The sequence below is a fragment of the Polypterus senegalus genome, unplaced genomic scaffold, assembly GCF_016835505.1.
Source record: "Polypterus senegalus isolate Bchr_013 unplaced genomic scaffold, ASM1683550v1 scaffold_3303, whole genome shotgun sequence".
In the NCBI taxonomy this organism is placed as follows: Eukaryota; Metazoa; Chordata; class Cladistia; order Polypteriformes; family Polypteridae; genus Polypterus; species Polypterus senegalus.
Window position 1 is genome coordinate 1 of NW_024379368.1, and position 25,000 is coordinate 25,000.

The following is a 25,000-nucleotide window of genomic DNA, read 5'->3' on the forward strand; positions in this document are numbered from 1 at the left end:
AAACTGTTTAGCATTACTTAGCTTTGCTGACTCAGGATTCCAGAATCTTAACATTAAAAGCCATCAACTGTCTTTCAAGATTGTGCATGTTTTCCATATTTCTGCATGGGTTTTCTCTATGTACATCAGTTTCTTCCCACATCCCAATGACATGCAGGGAAGGGTGATTATCAACTCTTAATTGGTACAGTGTGATCAAATGATTCTGCCCTGTGATGGATGAGATCCCATTATGGCATTTCTCCTGTTTTACAGTCAAAATACTAGTCTCTCCTATGACTCCTGTATCCCAGTAGCAGAGTAAGTGAGTTCATTAAATGAATAAAATAATACGATTTTACGTGTTACACCAGTATGAACGAATGAAGAATGACTTTTTAAAATTCTAAAGTCTGTGTAGTACAATTAACTGACCGATAGTGATAAAAGCAGCAGTTAAGTTTAAAAGTATAATAAGGCTGGCATATGCTGCGTCAGTAATTGGAATTTACAACATAAGTTAAAGCAGATTCTTTGGTGTCACCAGGCCAAACTGAAATTTCTAATAAAAACTGTATTCTTTAAGATAAAAATCATGCTGTAAAGTTACAGTATAATTCTCCATAAATTGTTAGAAAGACATGCTAAATTAGACATTGGAGTATAATTCTTGAAAACATTCTGAATCTGATTTCTTTAACTGAGGTGTAACAATAGAAATAATGAGGAAATGCCATTTAATGATGCCATATTAGTTGAACAACTATTTAAATAGCAGCTGGTTTTCCCGACAGACTAGTTACAATTGAATCTAAAGTAAAGCTAGTGTTTTTATTTGGGATTTCTTGTTCCGTCTTTAAATTTATTAAAGTGCAGTTACATGTACATATAGTGCTACTGGATTTGATTACCGACTGCTCAGTCTGTAATCATATGCTACCTGCTTTGTTATTAAAGAAATTCATAAGGGCACTGCTTCTAAAGTTACATCAATTGAGATTTGTTTATCAAATTAGTTATTATTTTGAAGAAAGATTAAGGGTTATTATCTTATCATTTATTTATCTAGAAAATATAGTGGAGTGTGTTTTATTGTGAACTTTATATAAACAATATACTTGCAGCTTTGCTGATCCTATTCTTTGTTTTAAAGTTTTCCAATTTAAGATTGTGTTTGTTCCAGTTAAATGAGGGTGGAAGTTTTTTTCTTTAGTTATCTTTCTTTTGAATGAAGCAGCTCTATTTACAGTCTATTTTTTATATGGATAGTATTAGTTCTGTCACAGTCTATTTATTTTATTAGTTTCCAAACATAAATTGGAAATGTAGTAATATCAATAAATCTTTAAAAAAAAAAGTACTGTATTGCTATATTGAATGCTGTTTTGCTTTTAGGCCATTGGAACAAACTATGTCGTTAAAGCAGTTGACAGTGTAAACTTAAACACGTTCATTTTTTTCTTTATACACATTGTTCCTGCAGTTATAATTTGTTTTAAAATATCAATAATATGTTTCAATATTTAGTGACAATTTTGTATTATGATAGGCAACACTTGAAGGTACAAGTGCTCTTATAAAATAACCATACTCATCTTCTCCAAATTTACATAATAAAAGTGAATGAAATTAACAATTTAACATACTTGCATATGTACATTGACAACATATATGAATAATTTAATGGATGATTTGCCACAAATGTAACTGATCACAATTATTCCAAAGTCATAGTTTTTGTATTAACAATTTTTCTTTTCTTTATCTTTTATCTATTACTGAGACTAATAATGTACTAATACCAATAAAGGAAATATCTCAAGGATGTGTCAGTTTTTATATAATATGACATATGGATAATCAGTGCTGAGAACATGGCTTTCTATTAATTTTCTAAAATGAATTCAGGTCAGCCATATACAGTAGCTAACAAATTCTTATTCAATCTGCACAAGACAAAGTTTAGTAAAGATTACAACTGGGATAATGCTGTCCAAACAAAATACGGCATACAGTCAGATATGCCTTTAAACAATAGTATCCATCAGCAATATTTTTAGGCTATGTCTTCTGTATGTCATAGATGGCTAAGGCATCTAAAAATCCTCATAAAAATATAAGGGCTTGAAAGAATTTACACAAAATTACAATACACTATATAAACCCAATATTGAATAGAATTGCCCTGAGATAGTGTATAATACACAAAGGATAAAGGAATGGAAGTGAAATTTGTAGGTAATTTCCAGGTAATTTAGATACAAAGCTCATTTTGTAATGTTCATTTTGCAAATACAGAGAATACTATAATAGAAAAATGTAAACTGATCGTAAACCTAAAAATGTTAAATGATTAATATTATTCTAAAACTGATGAATTGTTTTTTCTTTTGAATTTTGTCATTTTCAATATTTGTTATTTTGATGGCTTCCACCTTAATAGTTAGACTTATAAATTTGCTTATACACAAAGGTTTACAATAATGTAAACAGACTAAGATGTTGCAGCACATTTTACTTCTTTTGTTTCTCCTTATGCAGCCAAGTAGGAATATCACCTTTGAGAATTAACAACAGTGAGATACTCACTCACAAAACAACCTATTTAAAACCACTGCCCAGCAGTGAAGCACATAACTTCATAAGCAGGACTCTCAGTAAAATGAAATGGTTCTCTTGCTTTTTTTGTTTGTGCCTCTCTTTACAGGATCACTAGTACCTCTGTGTAACCTGAGGAGAAAAACAGAGCCGCCCATGTTTTCCAAGGATGGTGACATTATTATCGGAGGTATTTTTTCCTTTCATGATAGTCCACTAGATCCCAACCTCACATACTTAGCCATGCCTGAGGTATCAAAATGTAAAGGGTAAGTGGATCTAGATCTTATGCAAGTTACCTATCTGAGAGTAAAGATAATATTTGAATATGAAAAGATTTAATTACCTCCGAATAGCATTGTAATATATATATACTCCTGTAAAATACTGTATTTAATGGTCTAAAAGAGAAACAATACATTATCAAATATAACAATAAGTGAAATAATTTATACAGAAAAAAAAATGTAGTAGTTGCCAGCTGATCACTGACTACAGCAGTAAATAAGAGCTGATGTTCCTGTGAACTATGCCTTAATTATTTTTAGTTGTTTCTTCCAATAATTATATGCACAGTAAATAAATAAATCAAAGTTTAACTGCTTATTGTTCACATCGACTAATTAAAAAGAAATTTGTGAATAACAGTGCTTCTTGCCACAATGCAGAAATTTTCATTACCATTTTTAAAATTCCACTTTTGTACGTTTTTGATACAAGAAGAAAAAAATCTTCTCAAATCTTCTTACTTTACAAAATGTGATACATTATTCTGCACCTATTGAATTGTTTGTTTATATTGCAGCTTAATTTTTTGTGCATAAAATGTTTAAATAAATAAATGAATGTAGTGGTAGCAAAACAATGATTATTATAAAATTCTCCTTGAATTTAAGGATACTACCTAACTATAAAATCTAATAAATATTCTTGCAGCCTCAATTTCAGAGAACTTCAGTTTGCTCAAACCATGGTTTTTGCAATTGATGAAATAAATAACAGAACAGATATACTGCCTGATGTCATTTTGGGCTATAAAATCTATGATGTATGCAGAGACATTCAATTGACACTGCGTTCAGCAATGGCATTACTAAGTGGGGACGAAAACATTTTGCTCCAGGATGATTCATGTATCAAGCTATCTATAGTGCCTGCCATTATAGGTCCTTCAACTTCATCACCTGCAGTAGCAATTTCCACAACTCTGGGGCCTTTCAGTATACCAGTGGTAAGGTGGAGTGTGCAACTCTCTAAATGTTTAACTTAGAAACATGCAGCTCTTATACTGTTGTGACTCATTTCTAATAGAAATGTTATATATTCACGCTGGATTTTCATTTCCAATTCTCACAAATATCCTGAGATCAACTGGCATTCTGTTCTGACTCGTCATAACACTAAAACTGGTTTAAGCATTTTCAGTAAATGAATGGCAACCTTATCAGACTGAGGATCTTTTTATATGAGGTGTTATCCATCACAATAGTGTAATAGATTAATTGGTACTTTAAACAAATGTTTATATTTATGCATTGCATATTTGGGCTATACTTTAATAGGGTATGCATACAAACAGACACAGAAATACAACTAAGAATTAAAAGGTGAATCAATACTGAATGTAACCTTGAATAAAAAGGAGAATCAATACTGAATGTAACCTTGAATAAAAAACATGATTGATTACAGACAATTTTAAAAGAATTATTTCTCATTTACACATTCATATAATCAAGTTAGAAAAGCAGCTACTTTTACTGTATCTAAAAGATTTGTTTGCATATTTTTCTTTTATGTTATGTTTTTCCCCTCTGCAGATCAGTCATGCTGCCAGTTGCTCATGTCTCAGCAATAAAAAGCTCTTTCCTTATTTCTTCAGAACGGCCCTAAGTGATTACCATCAGAGTGTTGCCATGGCACAGCTTGCAAAGTATTTTGGTTGGACATGGGTAGGGGCAATAAGAAATGATGATGACTATGGAAACTATGGCATGGCCACATTTGTGGAAGCTGCACAAACAGAGGGTATTTGTGTTGAATATTCTGAGGCTATCCACAGAACATACCCAAGAGAAAAAATTCTCAGAGTGGTAGATATTATCAAACTCTCCTCGTCAAAAGTCATCATATCATTTTTGACAGTTAATGTATTTGAAATTCTGCTTAAGGAATTGTTCTTACAAAATGTCACAGGATATCAGTGGATTGGCACAGAGTCTTGGATCTCGGATAAAAATGCTGCCATGCTACAGTATTACAAAATCATGAATGGGGTAATAGGAATGTCAGTTAGTAATGCAGTCATACCAGGATTGAAGGAGTTTTTGCTGAATGTTCGTCCATCTTCTCTCCCTGGAAACTCTGGCCTGAATGAGTATTGGGAATATATTTTTAAATGTACACTGAATTCAAAAAATAACTACTCCTGCAGTGGTCATGAGTCATTAAGTGAAATAAATAATCAGTATACAGATGTGTCAAATTTTGGATATACTTATAATATCTATAAAGCCACTTACACCGTAGCTTATTCACTACACAACCTGCTAGGATGCATTGTTACTGATAATTTGAAGACATGTGTTAATAAATCAAATAATGTGCCATTGCAGGTAACTGGCCAAGCTGCCATTATATTCATGCCTTATGCTATTTGAAATTATTTGCCTTATTATTTACTAATGATTTATTTTCTGTTAGTTTAACATTATGTAATGTTTTGTACAGCTAGCTCATTATCTGAAAACCATAAACTTTACAACAAAGAGTGGAGAAAACTTCTATTTTGATAAAAATGGAGACCCTGCAGCAAAAGGCAAGACATATGACATAGTAAACTGGCAGCTGAATGAAGAGGGCAATGTTGATTTTGCAACAGTTGGTGCATACTATGCATTTGCTGCTAAAGGACATGAATTTAATATGAATTATGAAAATATTGTTTTTGCTGGCACAGGAAAGAAGGTAATCATTTTAAACTAACTGTGTAAGCCCGATGCTGTAAAGAGCCCGGGGTCCTAGAAACTATTGAAATTGTCAGAAAAAAAATGAAATGTAGAGATGCCAGGTAATTGAAAGGAATTACTCTGGGCAAACCTTTTTTGCCAACGTGCTCGCATCGCTTGTGCATTAGCTGCAAGAGGAAAAGTAAAAGGGATACAGTTTTGCCGATGTTAGTGGCTAAGCAACTGTGTCTTTCTTCAGAGGTTTTGTTTTGCTGAGGTGCTGGCCCTGCTTGTGTTATTAGCAGCTAAGCGAGATTTCTGTTTCCTCAGAGGTGGAACCATTACCCGACTCCACCTCTCACTTCCGGGCTGGAAAGACACACACACACACTTCCACATGTAGACATTTGTATATAAGATATTAGGAAATGTTATTTACATTTTCAATGATTCTTGCACTTCATGCTGTTTTTTTTTTCTTTTTAATTTTGCATGCTAACACTTCTAAAATCACTTATAATGCATGTGTTTTATTCCCTATGTTACTCTAGCCTCCAGACACACTAACTTATTCTTTTTGCATTGTTTTTAAGGTGCCAAAGTCAGTTTGCAGTGAGAGCTGCCAGCCTGGAACTCGGAAGGCCACACAGAAAGGACGACCAATCTGCTGTTATGACTGCATACCGTGTGCTGAAGGGGAAATCAGCAATACAACAGGTATAAAATTTAAATATAGACTGGAAACAATTGAACCAGCATGGCTGTGCCGTTAGTTATTAAATCAATTTCCAGCATGTTTAGTGAAAAATTCAATTAAGGATGCAAATTATTGCATATTTTATTAAGAGTTTAAATTGTGAAGTGCCAGATTTTATTAAGAGTTTAAATTGTGAAGTGCCAGATAAGGAGTTCAACTTTAAAACATAACATTTAGTTCCTACTACATGTTCCTTGTTTGATTCTAAATGAGCCACTTAACCTGCCTGCGCTCTTGTACTATAGCCTTATATTTGTAAAAAGTAATGTACAATTAAAAGGAGTTTTTCCTAAAATATGATTTTTTACTTTTTACATGCTTAGCATTATAATGAAGTTTAAAAATTCATTATTATAAATTTATATTCATGGTTTCAAGAATAAATTATTTTGCAGCCATCTATCAAATATGATTTTTTTTAGGTCTATCCTCGCTGAACTGGGCCACTCCATCACAGGGCACACTCACCATCAGAGCATTCTGGGTGACTGCCTAAGGACCCATGATGGCAAGGGCCTTTTCACCAATGATTGAATCCTTGCGCACTGAAATAGCCCCCTGCTTGACTATTTACTAATTTATTATTTATTAATTATTATTCTGTCATTATGGTGTAAAATAAATTGCATTAGTTTAAAGCAATAATATTTTCTTTAAAAATTTTAAAATGTGTTATTTTGTGTTATGATTTTTTCTTCAGATTCTTCAGATTGCCTGAAGTGTCCGGTAGAATACAAACCAAACAAACAAAAGGATGAATGTGTCTTGAAAGAAATTGAATATTTATCATTTCAAGAAATTTATGGGAATATTGCTGGTCACTCTGTCAGTGCTGGGAGCATTGCTAACACTTTTAGTAGGTTTAGTTTTTTATTACCATAGGGAAACTCCTATTGTTCGAGCAAATAATTCTGAACTGAGTTTTCTTCTTCTCTTTTCATTAGCCCTTTGTTTTCTTTGTTCACTCACATTCATTGGCCAGCCCTCTGACTGGTCATGTATGTTACGCCACACTGCTTTTGGTATTGCATTTGTCATGTGCATCTCCTGTGTGCTCGGGAAGACTATTGTAGTGCTTATGGCATTCAGGTCTACACTACCTGGAAGTAATGTCATGAAATGGTTTGGAGTCACTCAGCAGAGACTAAGTGTTTGTAGCTTTACATTTATACAGGTGATTATTTGCCTTCTTTGGTTACTCAATTCACCTCCTTTTCCCAATAAAAATATGAAACATTACACAGAGATAATAATACTAGAATGTGATCTTGGATCTACAGCTGCTTTTTATGCAGTTTTGGGTTACATAGGATTGCTTGCTTTATTTTGCCTTGTCCTGGCATTTCTGGCTCGTAAACTGCCAGACAACTTTAATGAAGCAAAATTCATTACATTCAGCATCCTTATATTTTGTGCCGTATGGATCACTTTTATTCCAGCCTACATCAGCTCACCAGGAAAGTACACTGTAGCTGTCGAAATATTTGCTATTTTAGCTTCCAGTTTTGGTTTGCTTTTCTGTATTTTTTTCCCCAAGTGCTATATTATTTTATTAAAACCAGAAAGAAATACGAAAAAGAACATTATGGCAAAATGATGTAAATGGAATTAAACATGAAAGAAGTAAATGGGCATTAAATGCACAGTAATTAGGTTTTTAAAATGCAGGACATTTAATTTTTTCAGCAATGATTTTAATATAATCTGATTGTGTATACATTTTAGTAAGTGATTAAAAGTGACAACTGAATAAAATACTTACATTTCATTTAAATTATTGTGGATTTATTTTCCAACTTTCATGCCTGTACCAGTCCATAGTGGGACACAATAATGCATGCAGTCACTCAATTACAGCAAACTGGGCCAATTTGTAGAAACAAGTCAGCCTTGGGATGTTACAGGAAACTCAAGTGCCTGAAGTCAATTTGTACAAACATCATGCAAATTTCTGACGGACGTGCAATGCATGCTTATTTTTTCCTCACAAACTAAAATAAAGTACTAAAGATGCCCAAAATTAAAATTAAATTACATTTCTTTGAAAAATAATATAAACTGAAATTTAAATAAAATAACAAAGTACTTACATATCTAAATAGAATTCATTCGGTATAGTTGCATTTAATAAAGATAAATCATTTTAAATAATATTTATATACTTCTTAAGAAATTCAAATAACATGCTAACCACTGATGTAACTGATGAAAAGATGATTACAATTATGTGCCCCACTGGAAAAAGAAACATTGATGGAAAGTAGTGAAGAATTTGCACATAAAGTTCAAAGTCACCAGAAAGAACAAACTGACAAAAAAACAGAGCAGATGTCACTGCAGACTATTATGTGCTACTCCTTTGAAAAACTTGAAAATGGTTAACTTCTAAGAATAAAAATTCAAAGTGACTATTTTACTTATGAATAATTTTTAAGTTTGGGAGGTAAACACAATATGAGAATCTACAAGACAGATGAAGTCAACATTGTGTGTATTGGTGACTGAAAACTGCAACATGTAATTGAGTATAAAGAAAAGAAGTTGAGTAGAAGCTAGGGCTCTCAAATTATACAAATATTAGCAGAGGTACCTGATAACTGACCAGGATGAGTAAAGTGCAGGTGCAGTCTATAAATAAACAATCGGTTGGAAAAAAACTAATGCCACAAACCAAAATTTCCCCAAACTTTGTATACCTGTGCCAAAACCCAAAAATGCCTCATGTGAGCATTTCATTATTAAGATCTACATCTACAGCTCAGATGCAGTCAAGTTTCTGAGCTATATACGCTATGATCTTCCTTTGTAACAATAGGGAATCTATGCAAAATGTGGTGGAGTTTCAACGGTGTGGATTTGAACACCAGGCAAACATATACAGTATTCACCTTTATATATTAGATTATGGTTTGAATATTCATATTAATAATAAGTAAATATTCATTCAGTCATTAGGGTGGTTAAAGCACAGGTTTACTCCAGAGACAGAGAGTCTTGCATTATGTGTTGCCCTCCGGGTGCACAGGTGGGAGACCTCCCTGGAAGTGTTGATACACTCTTGGCCAGAGTAGGGTCCAGATGTTATTGTTCATGTTGGAATTATGACTTACATAAGGGTAGTCTTTCAGTTCTGCAATCCAAATTTAAAGAATTAGGTGCCAGGCTGAGGAGCAGAACTAACAAAGTAGTCTTCTCTGAAGTACTACCTGTACCATGCACCATCCATGTAAGACTGAGCAGTTTAGAAGGCTTGCTGCGTGGCTCAAATCTTGGTGTAGAGTAGAAGGGTATAGGTATATAAGGTATTGGGACTCCTTTTGGAACAGAATGGACCTGTCCCACCACAGGTTGCATCAGAACAGGTGGGCCACCAATGTGTTGGGGAGGTGTATGAGTAGGGTAGTTGAAGATTGTTTAGACTAGGGAATGGGGTCAGGGATTTTAGGACAAGGCCAGGTTTAAAACTACATGAAGGAACAAACAGTAGTATAAAAATAAGAACACATAGTAATGTAGATTCTAACGCAAAATTTAAATGCAAAAGTAAAATAAGTAACACATTAAAAGTAGCTTGTCTTAATGCTAGAAGTATCAAAAATAAAACAAATGAGTGGGTTGCTTGTCTGTCGCTGAGGCAACCGCAGTTTCGTGGCACAACAGATGCAACTGCAGCGCAGCCTCCCCACATAACACGTCTGTCACCCAATGGTTAATGTGGGAAACATGCTGACTCTATCACTGTCCTGGCCCATCACTGCTTCTTTGCTATGTCTGTGTGTGGGGTAGCTCATTTTTGAATAAATACCCAGAGTGTTCCTGTTTTGATTGGAATAAAGTTGGTTTTCTTGAAACCTTTGGGCTCAGTGTCTCCTTTCGGGTGCAAGACAGTGACGCAGGTGTCACATGGTGCCAGGAGTGGTGTCTTGCATCAATGGATCCTCAACAGGCACAATGATCCACTTACTTGGAGCCGGATTAAGCTCCAGTTGACGCCCACCCTTGCCCGTCCCAGAGATGTGCTGGTGAAGATGGCTCCCTCAGATGATCCAGATTGTTTCTTAATCTGTTTTGAATACCTGGAAACACTGATGTTCTGGGACAAGAGACGCTGGGCAGCTATTTTGGCCCCCTTTTTGACCTGGGAGGCCCTACATGTCATGTGAAACGTTTCACATGAAAGGCTTGATGATTATGACTTCCTGAAGCAACAGATCCTCCTCCATAGAGTTATGAGCCCCTTGGCAAAGGAACATCAGTTTTGGCTATGGCAGATTGATTGGATTGCCCCATCCAGAGACAGGTCCAGGACCTAGTGGAACTGATCCAAAGCTGGTTTTGTGGAGACACCTTCAAGCGCATTGTGGAAAAGCTTGTTATTGATGCAGTCCTGTCTGGGCTACACAAAGCCCTTTGTGATGAGATGCTCTGGAATGATGTCTGTTCAATGCTAGACCTGACCCGCAGACTGGAGGGTGCCCAAGCCACCTGGAAATGCCTAGCTATCCAAACTTGACACAGACTTCGACTCAAATTCCATCAGACTGGCATTCCCATCAGACTGGCAATCACCAAAGTTAAAAGTTGCAACCTCTGCCTCCACCTCATCCTCACCTCTCCTCAAAGCAATGTCCACTTCAACTCATTTCCAGGGTTTCTCCTTCTCAAACCCAAGCTCCTAGAGCCACTGATGCCACTGCTAGGTGCATATGAACCCAACCACAGGTAGAAAGCACTATTGTAGAAACTCTACAGCTGAGATCAAACACAGGTGCTTTAATTGTGATCAACCAGGACATCGGGCTTGGGAGTGGCACCCCCCACCTGCACTGTCCATGGACTTTTGGTCTGACCCAGGTATGCAGGTTGCAGGTTTCCCCAGGGCTTTGAAGAAAGACAATTTTAAGGTCCCGATTATGTTGGCTGGATGCAAAAATCCTGGCCCTGTTGGACTCTGGTAGTGACCTCTCCGTAATCCGTCATGACTTGCTCCGGCCGATTCCCTACACAAAGACGGACCAGGTGAACATTCACTGTGTTCATGGAGACGTTAACACTAGAATTACCAAACCCTACGAAAAAAGTTGTAAATCTGGTCCACCTAAATCTCTTTGCACCTCTTCATCAGCATCTTTTATCTTGTAAATGTTTCGATAAGCAGAAGCAGCAAGCAGTCTGCTATACCACACTCCACTGCCACAGAAAGGGCAAGAAGTTCTTCCAGCTCAAGCCTGGAACAGGTTTGATTTAGGAACATTTATCTTACAGTATATAGAATGCCCAGTGGGGACTGGGTGGTCTTTTGGCCTTGTAACCCCTGCAGATTTTGTTTTTTCTCCAGCTTAACTGGATTTTTTTTTTCTGTCCTACCACCCATCTGACCTTACCTTTTTTGTTGTTACTTAATTCTTTAATATTATTGTCTAATCATAACTGTTCTTCTTTTCTTGTAGCTTTCTCTTTGTCATCTTGTAAAGCAATTTGAGCTACATTGTTGTATGAAAATGTCTCTCTATTATAAAAACTAATTTTGGAAGGAGACGAGCCGTGATTTTCTCAGAGAGACACTTTCAAGTCTTGTGCTAAGAGATTTAACCATGCCTGGGGCCAGGAGTAAAAGACAGAGTAGATGACAAAGTAGAATGTTGTAAAGAATTCAGAAACGTTGCTGCGGTACACATGCAGAGCAGGTTAGGGATAATGGAAGTACAAAAATTTGAAAGTCTCAAAAAAAGGATAGTAAAGATCGCATTAGCACAAACAAATGGAAATTATTACTCGGTAAAATAACGAACAGCGAAATAAGATCAAATATATTGTTCGGATTTAAACTTTAAGTCGGAAACTTGTCTAATTCGTGTTGCCATCAGGGAAAAAAAGTAATGTTTCTTCCCAATGAAAAAGCGTATCCGCGAGAATTAAAAGATTTGTTGTTTGGTGAAAGTGAAATCCCGTGAGAGAAAATTTAAAACTCTGCGAGACAAGAACTTATGCAGAAAGATTTGGAAAAGTCCTGCCCACATAACCACGCAGACAGCTCAATCATTTCTCATTTGTGTGAATGTTATTGTCAGGCACATTCCTTGTAGGTGTTGTCACGATGTAATTTCAAACACGGAATCAAAATTCAATGCGATATTGATGAAAAGGTAAAAGCGAAAACAGATTAAATATATGGACATAGGTGATATGACAGAAGTATGTTGATATTGTTTGGCTTTAAACTTTAAGTCGGAGACTTGTACACTGACTAATTCGTGTTGCCATCAGGGATAAGTAGTGTTTCTTCCCAATGAAGAGGCCTAACCACAAGAATTAAAAGTTTTGTTTGGTGAAAGTGAAATCCACATACGCGAGCGACAGAGATGTGAAGTTACTAGCACAGGTGTGGATTTGGCGAGCAAAGCCCCTTAATATTATATAAATAAATCTTGTTGTTGTTGTTGTAGAGTTATCTGGGTGCTATTAGCCTTAGCTATTAAATCCAGGATACACATCCACTATCTAAGCAAAGCAAACTATTATTAGAAGAATGAGTAGACTGTTATTACAACAAACTAACCATCTATAAATTTCCTTAAATTAATTAACAATGGCAGTCATCATTACTAGCTGCTACTGACTGTTTCCATCCCATTTCTCTCCATTGGATCTCAGTCTACTTCTCAATGTATCTGTTTGAGTGAGCTGTTACTCCTGGCTGAAAAATAACAAGTCATGATACTTAAGGCACCTGTTTTTACTGGTATGGTAATGAGCCATTATATTATATTATTTTCCAGCGATCGCGCACAAAAGCAAGGGAACAATGGGAGCACTAGAACTCTGCTCACATCATGTCGCTTCGTACCGCAAGCTGCAAGTAATAAGTCTGTGATAAGCGGAATACCGCTACGCTTTTCACTCACGGGTTGGAAGGACAATCCCGACCGCTTTTATATATTAAGAACGAAGAAGAAGATATCGCACAGTCTGGAGTAGAAAATCATCTTTTACCTTTAAAAACGAAACTACAAATCCCATCGTGCATTGCAAAATGGACGGGGCGTGTGTGAAACTCTGTGTAGCACTCACGGGACGGAAGGACAATCCCGACCGCTTTTATATAGAAGGATAGTGATGGTATCTAACCTAACATTTTAGTGTTTTTGCATCTGTTTGTTACAATTAATTTAAATGTGCTTAAGCATGGAAATGCAATTCAGGCTTATTTTTTTGTGTGTACTGTTTTATTTTTGCCAGTCTGTTTATGTGCACAATAACACAATAAACTGAATTGAATTGAATGTTCATAGTAGATAAAAATTGGGGAAGACAACTCAGATACATTTCTATGCATTTGATAATTAAGGTGAATTAAAAAAAAATGAAAACTTTCCCTTCTTGGTCTGATGATTTGTTACTCTAAGGATTAATAGTCCAGTGACAGATTTGCCAAAATATAAACAATGGCTGGAAAGCATGTATCTTTATTGCTACAATTAACAGCATAAAACAAATATTAAACAGAAATGCTCTTACTTCTGTATATAAATACCTTCCATGCAGTACAGTTAATTTGAAAGAAAAGGAAAATTGTGAGTCAGAGCTTTGGCATATTTCCTAGTTTTATATAGCATAATTAAAATTTACTTAAACAGAATGATTTGCAATAATGTTAATAGATTAATGCATAGTTAGAACACATTTTCTTTTCTTTGTTTCTTTCTTCATAGCCATACAAGAATATCACCCTGGAGAAATGACATCAGTAGTAATTTATTTTTCCTTTTGAATTTTGTCCTTTTCAATATTTGCTATTTTTTGGCTTCCTCCTTAATATTTGGACTTATAAATTTGCTTATATACAAAGATTACAATGTAAACAGACTAAGATGTTGTAGCACATTTTTCTTCTTTTGTTTTTCCTTATGCAGTCAATCAGGAATATCACCTTTGAGGATTAACAACAGCGGGATCCTTACTCTCAAAACAACCTATTTAAGCCCACTGCTCAACAGTAAAGCACATAACAACATAAGCAGGACTCAGTAAAATGAAATGGTTCTCTTGCCTTTTCTGTTTGTACCTCTCTTTACAGAAGCTCTAGCACCTCTTTGTAACCTGTGGAGAAAGACAGAGCTGCCCATGTTTTCCCAGGATGGTGACATTATTATTGGAGGCATTTTTACATTTCACGACAGCCCAACAGATCCCAACCTGACATATAAAACCATGCCTGAAGTATCAAAATGTAAAGGGTAAGCTGAATTATATTTATTATCCAAGAAACAGAAATGTTTAAGAGTCAAAAATATTAATTACCATAAATTGTGATATGAAGAGTACAGGATGTGTAAAGATTCATATGGAAACTCAGTATAATATCAAGTGCAATAATAATGGGAAAAAAGTTTAGAAAAAGCAAATCATTTATAATATATGCCAATTGCTGTGTAATAAAATGTAACTTTTTTGCCACACGAATCAGAATATAGGTGAATCTTACAGTATTTTGGTGATGAAATTGAAATATTTATTCAGACTTTTTCTGTTATGCAAGAATTTTAAGTGACAGAAGATTCAAATTTACAATAAACTTGTTTTTACTTTAAATACATGCTAAGAGTGTCTCACCTAAAGGTACAAGTGTACAATCTTCTGCTGTATTTGGTCTCCAGAATATCCCTCTTAATGGTCCAGCAATAGTCGGCAAGTATACTGAGACTGCACTTGCCTTGGAATTGCTTTCCCATTTCAGAAAAGTCCTGATGAAGCAGTCTGCCATGCACGGTGCTGACTGCTCTAAGAGTTCCAGGAGAGTAATCTGTAAAGTTTTAACATTTTCACAAACAAAAATAAAAACATTTTAATCCTGAATAGATTTTTAAAAACCCATATACCTTAATAAGGGTTTACATACTAAATACACAGCCTCAAAACTCAAAAACAATGAGTCACAGAAACATTATGAGAATATTTTTGAAATCATAATGAAAGTACATTTAGAACACCCTAAGTCGTTTTGTAACAAAATCTTTGTTGACCAGCATGGTTAGTGGCTTACATAAATAATAACTCAAAATATGGCTTACATATTCATCTTACAGTGATACATACAGAAAATAAATAAATTCAATGTATCAACGTCTTAGGGTATACACTGATGTAATAGACAAGCAAGAAGAAATGTATCCTCATGACTTGCCAAAGTACACAATGGTTTATATTCTTCCCTTCTTAAAATATTGAGACCATCAGTGCATTTTCTGAGCATCATTCTGAGAATTGTATTTGTTGCTCACACCATTGCATAACAAAGATATTAAATATTCTTTTAGGCTCAATTTCAGAGGACTTCAATTTGCTCAGACCATGATTTTTGCAATTAATGAAATAAACAAGAATACAGACATATTGCCTGGTGTTATCTTGGGATATAAAATCTACAACGCATGCAGAGACGTCCATTTGACCCTGAGATCAGCAATGGCATTATTAAGTGGGGAGGACAAAGCCTCATTCCAGGATGGTTTGTGTGCCAAGACATCTATAGTGCCTGCCATTATAGGTCCTTCTACTTCACCAACTGCAATAGCAATTTCCACCACTCTGGGACCTTTCAGTATACCAGTGGTAAGACATTTTCACTTTGTTAAATTTGAATCATGGCAGCTCATGTAATGTTGTGGATCTGGTTTAGAAATACAGTGCTTCACTCTGCAATGGACTAGCACTTTGTTTGGTTGCTGCCTGTGCCTGTAGCTGCCAGCAAAATGTCAGGCTCCCCATGGTCTTACAAACAGACTAAATGGCCCAATAAATAGATGGATGGACAACCTTACTGACCCTTAGTTTTAGCAGTTTTGCACATCAGTTGTGTTTGGTTTGTTAATTGCAGCAGTTTATTAACTTGATTAAACTTACTTAATTTTCAGCTAAGAGGAAATTCACTGTGCCTTTTACTTGGGTACTAGTAATACTTCCTACAATATACAGTATATTGGGTACTTTAAATGAGAAATCAAGCAAAACGAAACCTCTTATTGGCTAACTAAAAGGTTTACAATATGCAAGCTTTCAAGGCAACTCAGGCCCCTGACTTGCATTGAAAGCTTGCATATTGTAATCATTTTAGTTAGCCAATAAAAGGTGTCATTTTGCTTGATTTCTCATTACACCCATAGTGGCTGATACTGTACGACACCCTTCTACTTTGGTACTTTAAATAATTTAACACATTTACACAGTGCTAAGAAGGATAGATTCCGCAATATGATATACTGTATATGAGAATTTGTGTACAAATACAAACAACAATCCAGATGCGAGTCAGTGCTTATTTAATGTTTTATTAAAAAATCCTTACACATTCACATTATTTTGGTTGGTAAAACAAACAATATAGTCTGGTCACAGCATTTCTTTCGCACATTTTTCTTATGTTATATTTCTACTTTACAGGTCAGTTATTCTGCCACCTGCTCATGTCTCAGCAACAAAAAGCTCTTTCCTTATTTCTTCAGAACGGTCCCAAGTGATGACTATCAAAGTGTTGCTATGGCACAGCTTGCAAAGCATTTTGGATGGACATGGGTAGGGGCAATAAGAAATGATGATGATTATGGAAACTATGGCATGGCCACATTTGTGGATGTTGCACAGAAAGAGGGTATTTGTGTTGAATATTCTGAGGCTATCCACAGAACATACCCAAGAGAAAGAATTCTCAGAGTGGTAGATGTTATCAAGCTCTCCTCATCAAAAGTCATCATAGCATTTTTGACACTTAATGTATTTGAAATTCTGCTCAAGGAGATATTCTTACAAAATGTCACTGGCCATCAGTGGATTGGCACAGAGTCTTGGATTTCTACTAAAAATACTGCCATGCTACAGTATTACAAAATAATGAACGGAGCAATTGGATTGTCAGTCAGCACTACAAGCATACCAGGTTTGAAGGAGTTCTTGCTCAGTGTCCAACCTTCTCTTCTCCCTGGAAACTCTGGCCTGAATGAATATTGGCAGTTTCTGTTTAACTGTACTCTTTACTTAAAAAATACTGAAACAAGAAATTCATCTTGTACTGGACAGGAATCATTAGGTGAAATAAATAATCAGTACACAGATATGTCAAACCTTGGATACACGAATGATGTCTATAAAGCTACGTATGCAGTGGCTTATTCACTACATAAATTACTAGGATGCAGCCATAATGAAAGTAGATCCACATGTGTTAACAAATCAACCAACGTTCAGTTGCAGGTAGCTACCTGAGCTTTGATATTATTTCATTATTCTATTATTATTCTGAAGTTTCATTATTCCATTATTATTATTCTGAAACAACTACATTCAACTGAAATAAAAATATATACTGTATGTACAGTATGTTAAAGTAAAACATAGTTTTAGAGCAGTCACTGAGTTAAAATTTTAAACTGTATACCATGGGTTTTCCTCCCACATTCCAAAAACATGGCCCTGTGTGGGTGTGTAGAGCTGATAATGAACTCATGTCCTATCCCTGTTTGGCTCCTGCCTTGTGCCGAGGTCTGCCAGGATGCTCTCCACTTAAGCAATTTTTGACAGTGTTACGATTTTTTTACAGTTAGCCCATTACCTGAAAACCATAAGTTTTACCACAAAGAGTGGTGAAAACTTTTATTTTGATGAAAATGGAGATCCCGCAGCAAGAGGCAAGATATATGACATTGTAAACTGGCAACTGAATAAAGAGGGTGATGTTGATTTTGCGACAGTTGGTACATACTATACTCTTTCATCAGAAGGATATGAATTTCAAATTAATTATGAAAGTATTAACTTTGCTGGCACAAAAAATAAGGTAAAGTGTTTTTTTTTTTTTTTAATGTTAGGCAGCATTAAATAGATTTGCTTAAGATTCTTCCACTTAAGTTTTTTGTTGTTTAATTTTGAAAGTCATATCAATTCCACATTTACAATAAAATAAATTAATTTTGTTCCTCCCTAAACATTCTTATACTCTCCAGGCACAGTAATTTATTTTTATCTCATAATGTTTAAGGTGCCCAGGTCAGTTTGCAGTGAGTCTTGTCTGCATGGAACTCGTAAAGCTGTGAAGAAAGGAAGACCAATCTGCTGCTATGACTGCATACCATGTGCTGAAGATGAAATTAGCAACATAACAGGTGTGAAATTTAAATGGGGATCGCGAACAATTGAGCCAGCATGTTTGTGAAACTAGTTAGCAATACTGCTTTGCAGCTTGAATGTCCAGTTTTCAAACTCCAACCCAGAAATTGTTTGTATGTAGTTGGTATCAGAATATAAAGGGAGGGAATAAATTACAATATTGACAAACTGCTTTACAGATTTGCTATAATATTCTGAAATGTCTCATGAAAAGAAGAAGTTTTCTTTGTAAAATGTTCTTAATTGAAGAATGACTCGAAACACTCCGGCATGGTGGCGCAGTGGTAGTGCTGCTGCCTTGCAGTTAGGAGACCCAGGTTTGCTTCCCAGGTCCTCCCTGTGTGGAGTTTGCATGTTCTCCCCGTGTCTGTGTAGGTTTCTTCCCACCCTGTACTTAGGATATAGTGGATTGGGTAATGGATGGATGATGGATGGACTTAAAATGTAGTACAAACATAATCATGACTGCTGCTGTTTAACTTACTCTTGCAGGATCCATTTAGTCACTTGCTCCATTTATGTTTATTTATGTTTATTATTGTTCCTTAAATGGGTTGGGGTGGGGTGTGTTTGGGTTGTATTTCTTTCATTCTCTTCAATAAAATATTGTTTACAAAAAATATGCATGAATGCACAAATCTATGAAAACATGGATGAAGTTTGATAAAGTAAGCTTGAGCTTTTAAAACAATATTATTGTTTCTAAAATCTTTTATAATTTTTGTTAAATTCTAAAACCTTTTTTAATTTTTGGATTTTTTTAAAAATTATTTATATCGCCTTTCTTTCAGATTCTTCTGTTTGCATAAAGTGTCCTGTAGAATACAAACCGAACAAACAAAAGGATGAATGCATCTTGAAAGAAATTGAATATTTATCATTTCAAGAAATTATGGGAATCCTGTTGGTCACTCTATCAGTACTGGGAGCATTGCTAACACTTTCAGTAGGTTTAGTTTTTTATTGCCATAGGGAAACTCCAATTGTTCGAGCAAATAATTCTGAACTGAGTTTTCTCCTTCTATTTTCATTAACCCTTTGTTTTCTTTGTTCACTCACATTCATCGGTCAGCCCTCTGACTGGTCATGTATGTTACGCCACACTGCTTTTGGTATTGCTTTTGTCATGTGCATCTCATGTGTTCTCGGGAAGACTATTGTAGTGCTCATGGCATTTAGGTCTACACTGCCTGGAAGTAATGCCATGAAATGGTTTGGAGTCACTCAGCAGAGACTAAGTGTTTGTAGTTTTACACTTATACAGGTGATTATTTGCCTTCTTTGGTTATTGACTTCACCTCCATTCCCCAGTAAAAATATGAAACATTACACAGAGATAATAATACTAGAATGTGATCTTGGATCTACAGCTGCTTTTTATGCAGTTTTGGGCTACATAGGATTGCTTGCTTTATTTTGCTTTGTTTTGGCATTTCTTGCTCGTAAACTGCCAGACAACTTTAATGAAGCAAAATTCATCACATTCAGCATCCTGATATTTTGTGCCGTCTGGATCACTTTTATTCCAGCCTATATCAGCTCACCAGGAAAGTACACCGTAGCTGTCGAAATATTTGCTATTTTAGCTTCCAGTTTTGGTTTGCTTTTCTGTATTTTTTTCCCCAAGTGCTATATTATTTTACTGAAACCAGAAAAGAATACAAAAAAGCACATTATGGCAAAATGAACTAAATGAAATAAAACATGAGAGAAGTAAATGCACATTGAAAACACAGTAATTAGATTTTTAAAACACAGAACATTTCATTTTCCCAGCAATGATATTAATATAATCTGGTTATGTATACTGTATATTTTAGTAAGTGATTAAAAGTGACAATTAAATAAAATACTTGTATTTCAATTAATTTATTGTGGTTTTATTTTGCAACCTTGATGCCTGCGCCAATCCATTGTGTGACGCACAAACTTTGAAATAAATTATTAAAAATGAACAAAATAAAAATTAATGCATTATTTTAAAAAATAATGTCTCTCTATTATAAAAAAAAATCTTGTGACGAGACGTGATCTTCTGACAGAGACACTTCAGAGAGGCAGAGACACTTTCACTTCCCGCGACACGGTCAAGTCACGTCATACTGACATCCATTGGAAGCATGTTCCCGTGAGACAGTGACCTAGACAAGGAAAGTAATAATCAGCCTAGAACAAGTGGAAATGAAAACCTTGCAGGTCCAAACGCTGTCAGAAATAAAAGACACAGTAGAACTTCATACAGACGTTCAAAAACGGTGGTGTCATACACATGCAGAGCAGGTTACAGATTATGAAAGCAGTGGAATTCGAAAGGCTCAAAAAAAACCTTGGCATGCTACACACTTAGAGGAAGTTCAAAAATACGACAGTACTAAAATTCAAAAGTGTCAAACAAAAGAGACTATAGATCGCATTCGCACAAACAAACGGAAATTATTACTAGGTAAAATAACGAAACAGCAAAAAGAGATTGAATATATGGACATAGGTGATATGTCAGAAATATGTAGATATTGTAAAGCTTTAAAGTTTAAATCGGAGACTTGCAGATCATCTAATTCGTTTTGCCATTAGGGAAAAGTACTGCTACTTCCCAATGAAGAGGCGTTTCCGCAAGAATTAAAAGATTTGTTTTGGTGAAAGTGAAATCCACAAACACTACCAGCAAAATATACGATTTTACATAATAATGGACCATACACTATGAGAATCTGTGTTCCCGCAACAATTACAGCTACGATAAGTTTAATTTCGAACAAATCACAATTTGGTCTGGTTGATATTTATGATCATGGAGAAGCGATGCAACATAGTGTCATGCTTGGGTCACGGATTTGCACAGAAACACAGGAGTTTGTAGAAAACAGGAATTTTATTCAAACACTGCAAACAAACATTTGTTTCTTTTTCAAAAGCTTAAACGTGCTCCATGATAAGTCAGAGATGACAGTTCCACTAAAAGCAGAGAATGTCAGAGTGAGAGAGAGAGAGAGAGAGAGAGAGATGAAAGCAAAACAACAATTCCAAAACTGACAGGCGCTGTACAAGGCTTTTAAGTTAGCGGAGTAGCGGAGGTTTGTCACGCATTATAGCGCAAGTGAGAAGGGTAAGGAGCAATGTGAAGGTAGACTGTGTTTCAGGGGCGTCTGTGTCCTCTGGGGGTGTGATCACCCCTCCAGTTTACAACCAAACCCCCAGCTTTATTCACATTCTGGGGAAACAAGCGACTCTCTGTGCCAGGTTCAGGTTCATGCAGCCATGATAATGCATCTGCATTTACATGTTTAGAGCCTGGCTGATGTTTTACCGTAAAACTGTAAGGTTGTAAGCCCAGAAACCATCTCATGAGGCAAGAGTTTGTATCTTTCTGTCGGTATATTAAAGTGGAGCATGATCAGTTACCAAAGTGAAATTTCGACCCCATAAGTAATAATGAAGTGTTTCCTCAGCCCATCTAATCGCAAAGCATTCTTTCTCAATTGTAGAATAATTACGTTCCCTAGGAAGTAATTTCCTACTCAAATATGTGATTGGATGTTCTTCTCCATCAAAAATCTGTGACAGGACTGCGCCTACACCAAACGCACTTGCGTCCATTTGTAAGACAAAAGCAGTTTTCAAATCGCTGAAGGAACGTTCACAAATTTCTGTCCAAAAGATAGGTTGGTTTTTCCTACCTCTAGTAAGTTCTGTAAGAGGAGCAGCTCTATGTGCAAAATGTAAGATGAATCTTCTGTAGTAACCAGAAAGCCCTAGAAAAGCGTGTACCTGTTTCTGTGTTTTCGGCCTCGGGTAAGCAAGCATTTCTTCTACTTTCCTTAATTGTGGCCGAAGTAAACCCTTGCCCATAGAATAACCTAAGTAATGAGTCTCGGACATGCCCAATTTACATTTCTTAGGGTTAGCAGTAAGGCCAGCCTGTCTCAAACTTTCAAGAAAACAGCTTTAAGACACTCTAAATCTGTTTGCCAATCATTGCTGAAAATCACATCGTCAAGGTATGCCCTCGGAATATTCAGAATGAGGACGCAGGATCTGATCCATCATATGCTGAAAAGTTAGGGGTGCCCCATGAAGACCAAACGGGAATCTTGCAAATTCATAAAGTCCGTCAGGAGTCGTGAATGCTGTTTTCTCACAACTGCTAGCCTCTAGAGGCACCTGCCAATAACCTTTCGTGCGATCTAGCGTGGAGAAATAGCTCGCCTGACCCAGATTTTCCAACAGTTCGTCAACACGGAGCATTGGATAAGTATCAAATTTAGAGACCTTATTCAAGCGTGTGAAATCGATACAGAAGCGAACTGAACCATCTTGCTTTGGGACAAATACGACTGGGCTGCACAAGTCACTTTTACTTTCATGAATTACACCTAATGTCAGCATCTTCTTTACCTCATCTGTATGTGAACATCAGGTTCAGTAGTGATTTTATGTTTTGTAATGTTAGTCTTGCCTGGTAAGTCTGAAAAGACATCAGTGTTCCATTCGATCAAAGATAACACTTCTATCTTTTGTGAGTCAGTCAAATCATTATCAATGGCAACATCGGTCTGAGAAACAGCAGCCAAGAAGTGTAAACCTCTTGTAGGTCGTGCCATTCCTTCAAAAGATTAATGTGTAAAATCTGGAATGGTTTGCGCCGGACCTGGTATTCTAACCTTGTAATTTACTGGACTCATACGCTCCTCAATAATTGCGGGGCCCTGCCACTTAGCTAGGAATTTGTGTGGGTCGGACGGAACCAGTACCAAAACACGATCACCAGGTTTGAATTCACGGAGCTTAGTGCGCTTATTGTAAAGATGATTCTGAATTTCCTGTTCTCATTGTTGATGCTCCACAGCAATAGAAGTAAGCATAGAAATTTTGTCTTCCAACGAAATTACCTGATCTGCAAAACTTGGTCCTTGGGCTGTTGTTTCATTTCCTATCCATTCCTCTCGTACAACATCCAGGATGCCTCATGGTCATATGCCGAATAACAACTCGAACGGACTCAAGCCAGTGGACGCCTGTGGTGATTCTCGCACCGCGTACATAACAAAATGCAGGACAGAGTCCCAGGTTGTGGGATCATTATTAGTGACTCCCCTGATCATCTGTTTCAAAGTTTTGTTAAATTGCTCAGTCAAACCATTCGTTTGTGGATGGTAAACAGTGGTACTCACTTTCTTAATAGCAAAGCTGTCACTCAATTGTTTCATCATGCGAGAAGTAAAAGGTGTGCCCTGATCAGTTAAAATTTCTCTAGGGATGCCAACAGGAGTAAAATTATCACACAGAGCTTTGGCTACAGCGGAGGAGTTGGCCTTTTTCAGGGAAGTCACCTCTGGATATTGTGTTGCATAGTCAACCAACACCAGCAAATATTGGTACCCATTTTTAGTCTTAGGTAAAGGGCCTAAAATATCTAATCCCACCCACTGAAAGGGAACTTCTAAAATAGGCATAGGACAAAGGGGAGCCAGAGGAGATTTATAAGAGGAGACGATCTGGCAGTCAGGACATGAAGAACAGAATCGTTCAACATCTTTTCCCATATTCAGCCAATAAAATTGTTTTGATAACCGCACTCTGGTCTTATCAGCACCCAGGTGCCCTTCCAAGATGTGAGAGTGGGCCAGATGCAAAAGACTTTCCCTATGTACTTCAGGTACAACTAGTTGTTCAATAAATTCCCGCTTTAAATGATCTGAGATCACTCTGAAAAGGAAAACGTCCTTTTCTAGAAAGTGCGGGGTTTTCAAGCCCCCAGAATCATGCTCTTATAAGAGTCATTGGCAGAGCGAGCCTGTTTAAATGCACATTCAAATGACCTATCAGTATGCTGCAAACGCACAAAATCTGACTGTTCGCTAATGCTCGGTTTGCGTTCAGAGGCATTTGCAATCTGAGAAAATGTAAATGGACCAGCCTGCCACTCAGGAAAATTGTGGGGGGTGCCCTCAGTTTCACTGGAGAGATCAGGTTCAATATTTAATTGGGGCTGTAGATTTTCCCAGACCGCTACCAGTTCTTTGTCTTTGTTTTCTTCTTCTTCTACTCCCCCACTGAGTTTAATAGACGACTGGACAACTGGTGCCCGACATTTATTAATTAGCATAGGAAAAAGGGCATTTCTCCGTCCTATGAGTAATGGCCAGGGGCAAGAGTCTGAAATAGTAGACCAAACTTTAAAGTGGCGACCCTTATAAGTCAAAGGAAGAAGTAATGTCTGATAGTCTTTAACATCACCATGTACACAGCGTATCTTTACACTCTTAATGTCACTAAGGCATCTGTCATCAAGACAGTCTCGTCTGACAACACAAAGGTCACTGCCCGAGTCCAATAATGCTGAGATCTCTCGGCCCCCCAACTTCACCGGGATCAACGAGCCATCTTTTTTATCCGAAGAATAGGGAATATTTGTGCAACAAACCTCGGCCAATCCAATTTCCATTGATTGAGCTGGAGACAATCTACGTTCTTTCGCCAAGTTACCGGGGTAAATCACACCGGAAACATCTTCGGTCGGCTCTACTGCCGAAAGATCCTCTGCGACGTCTACGGCCTC

The 25,000-nt window shown here is 36.4% G+C and overlaps 2 protein-coding genes across 2 annotated transcripts; both read left to right on the forward strand.

The window, feature by feature from the left end:
- Positions 1-2,686: 2,686 nt before the first annotated feature.
- LOC120519883 (extracellular calcium-sensing receptor-like) lies at positions 2,687-7,879 on the forward strand (the record flags this gene model as incomplete). Its single annotated transcript, XM_039742642.1, is given in 7 exon segments — positions 2,687-2,846; positions 3,514-3,808; positions 4,398-5,192; positions 5,308-5,544; positions 6,119-6,242; positions 6,983-7,083; positions 7,085-7,879. Coding segments are annotated over 7 exon segments (2,507 nt in total), but the record flags the coding sequence as incomplete, so codon positions are not given.
- Positions 7,880-15,747: 7,868 nt separating this feature from the next.
- On the forward strand, positions 15,748-20,128 carry LOC120519884 (extracellular calcium-sensing receptor-like). Its single transcript, XM_039742643.1, has 5 exons — positions 15,748-15,894; positions 16,723-17,529; positions 17,876-18,112; positions 18,314-18,437; positions 19,233-20,128. Exons 1-5 carry the CDS (start codon positions 15,748-15,750, stop codon positions 20,126-20,128), a joined length of 2,211 nt encoding a protein of 736 aa, XP_039598577.1.
- The last annotated feature ends 4,872 nt before the right edge of the window (positions 20,129-25,000 follow it).

Bases quoted from the DNA above. Each gene is read 5' to 3' on its own strand.
- LOC120519884 (XM_039742643.1), top strand. From the start codon at position 15,748: ATGGCATTATTAAGTGGGGAGGACAAAGCCTCATTCCAGGATGGTTTG. The intron at 15,895-16,722 runs GTAAGACATTTT...TCTACTTTACAG, and splicing joins GACCTTTCAGTATACCAGTG to GTCAGTTATTCTGCCACCTG. The intron at 18,438-19,232 runs GTGTGAAATTTA...CCTTTCTTTCAG, and splicing joins TGAAATTAGCAACATAACAG to ATTCTTCTGTTTGCATAAAG.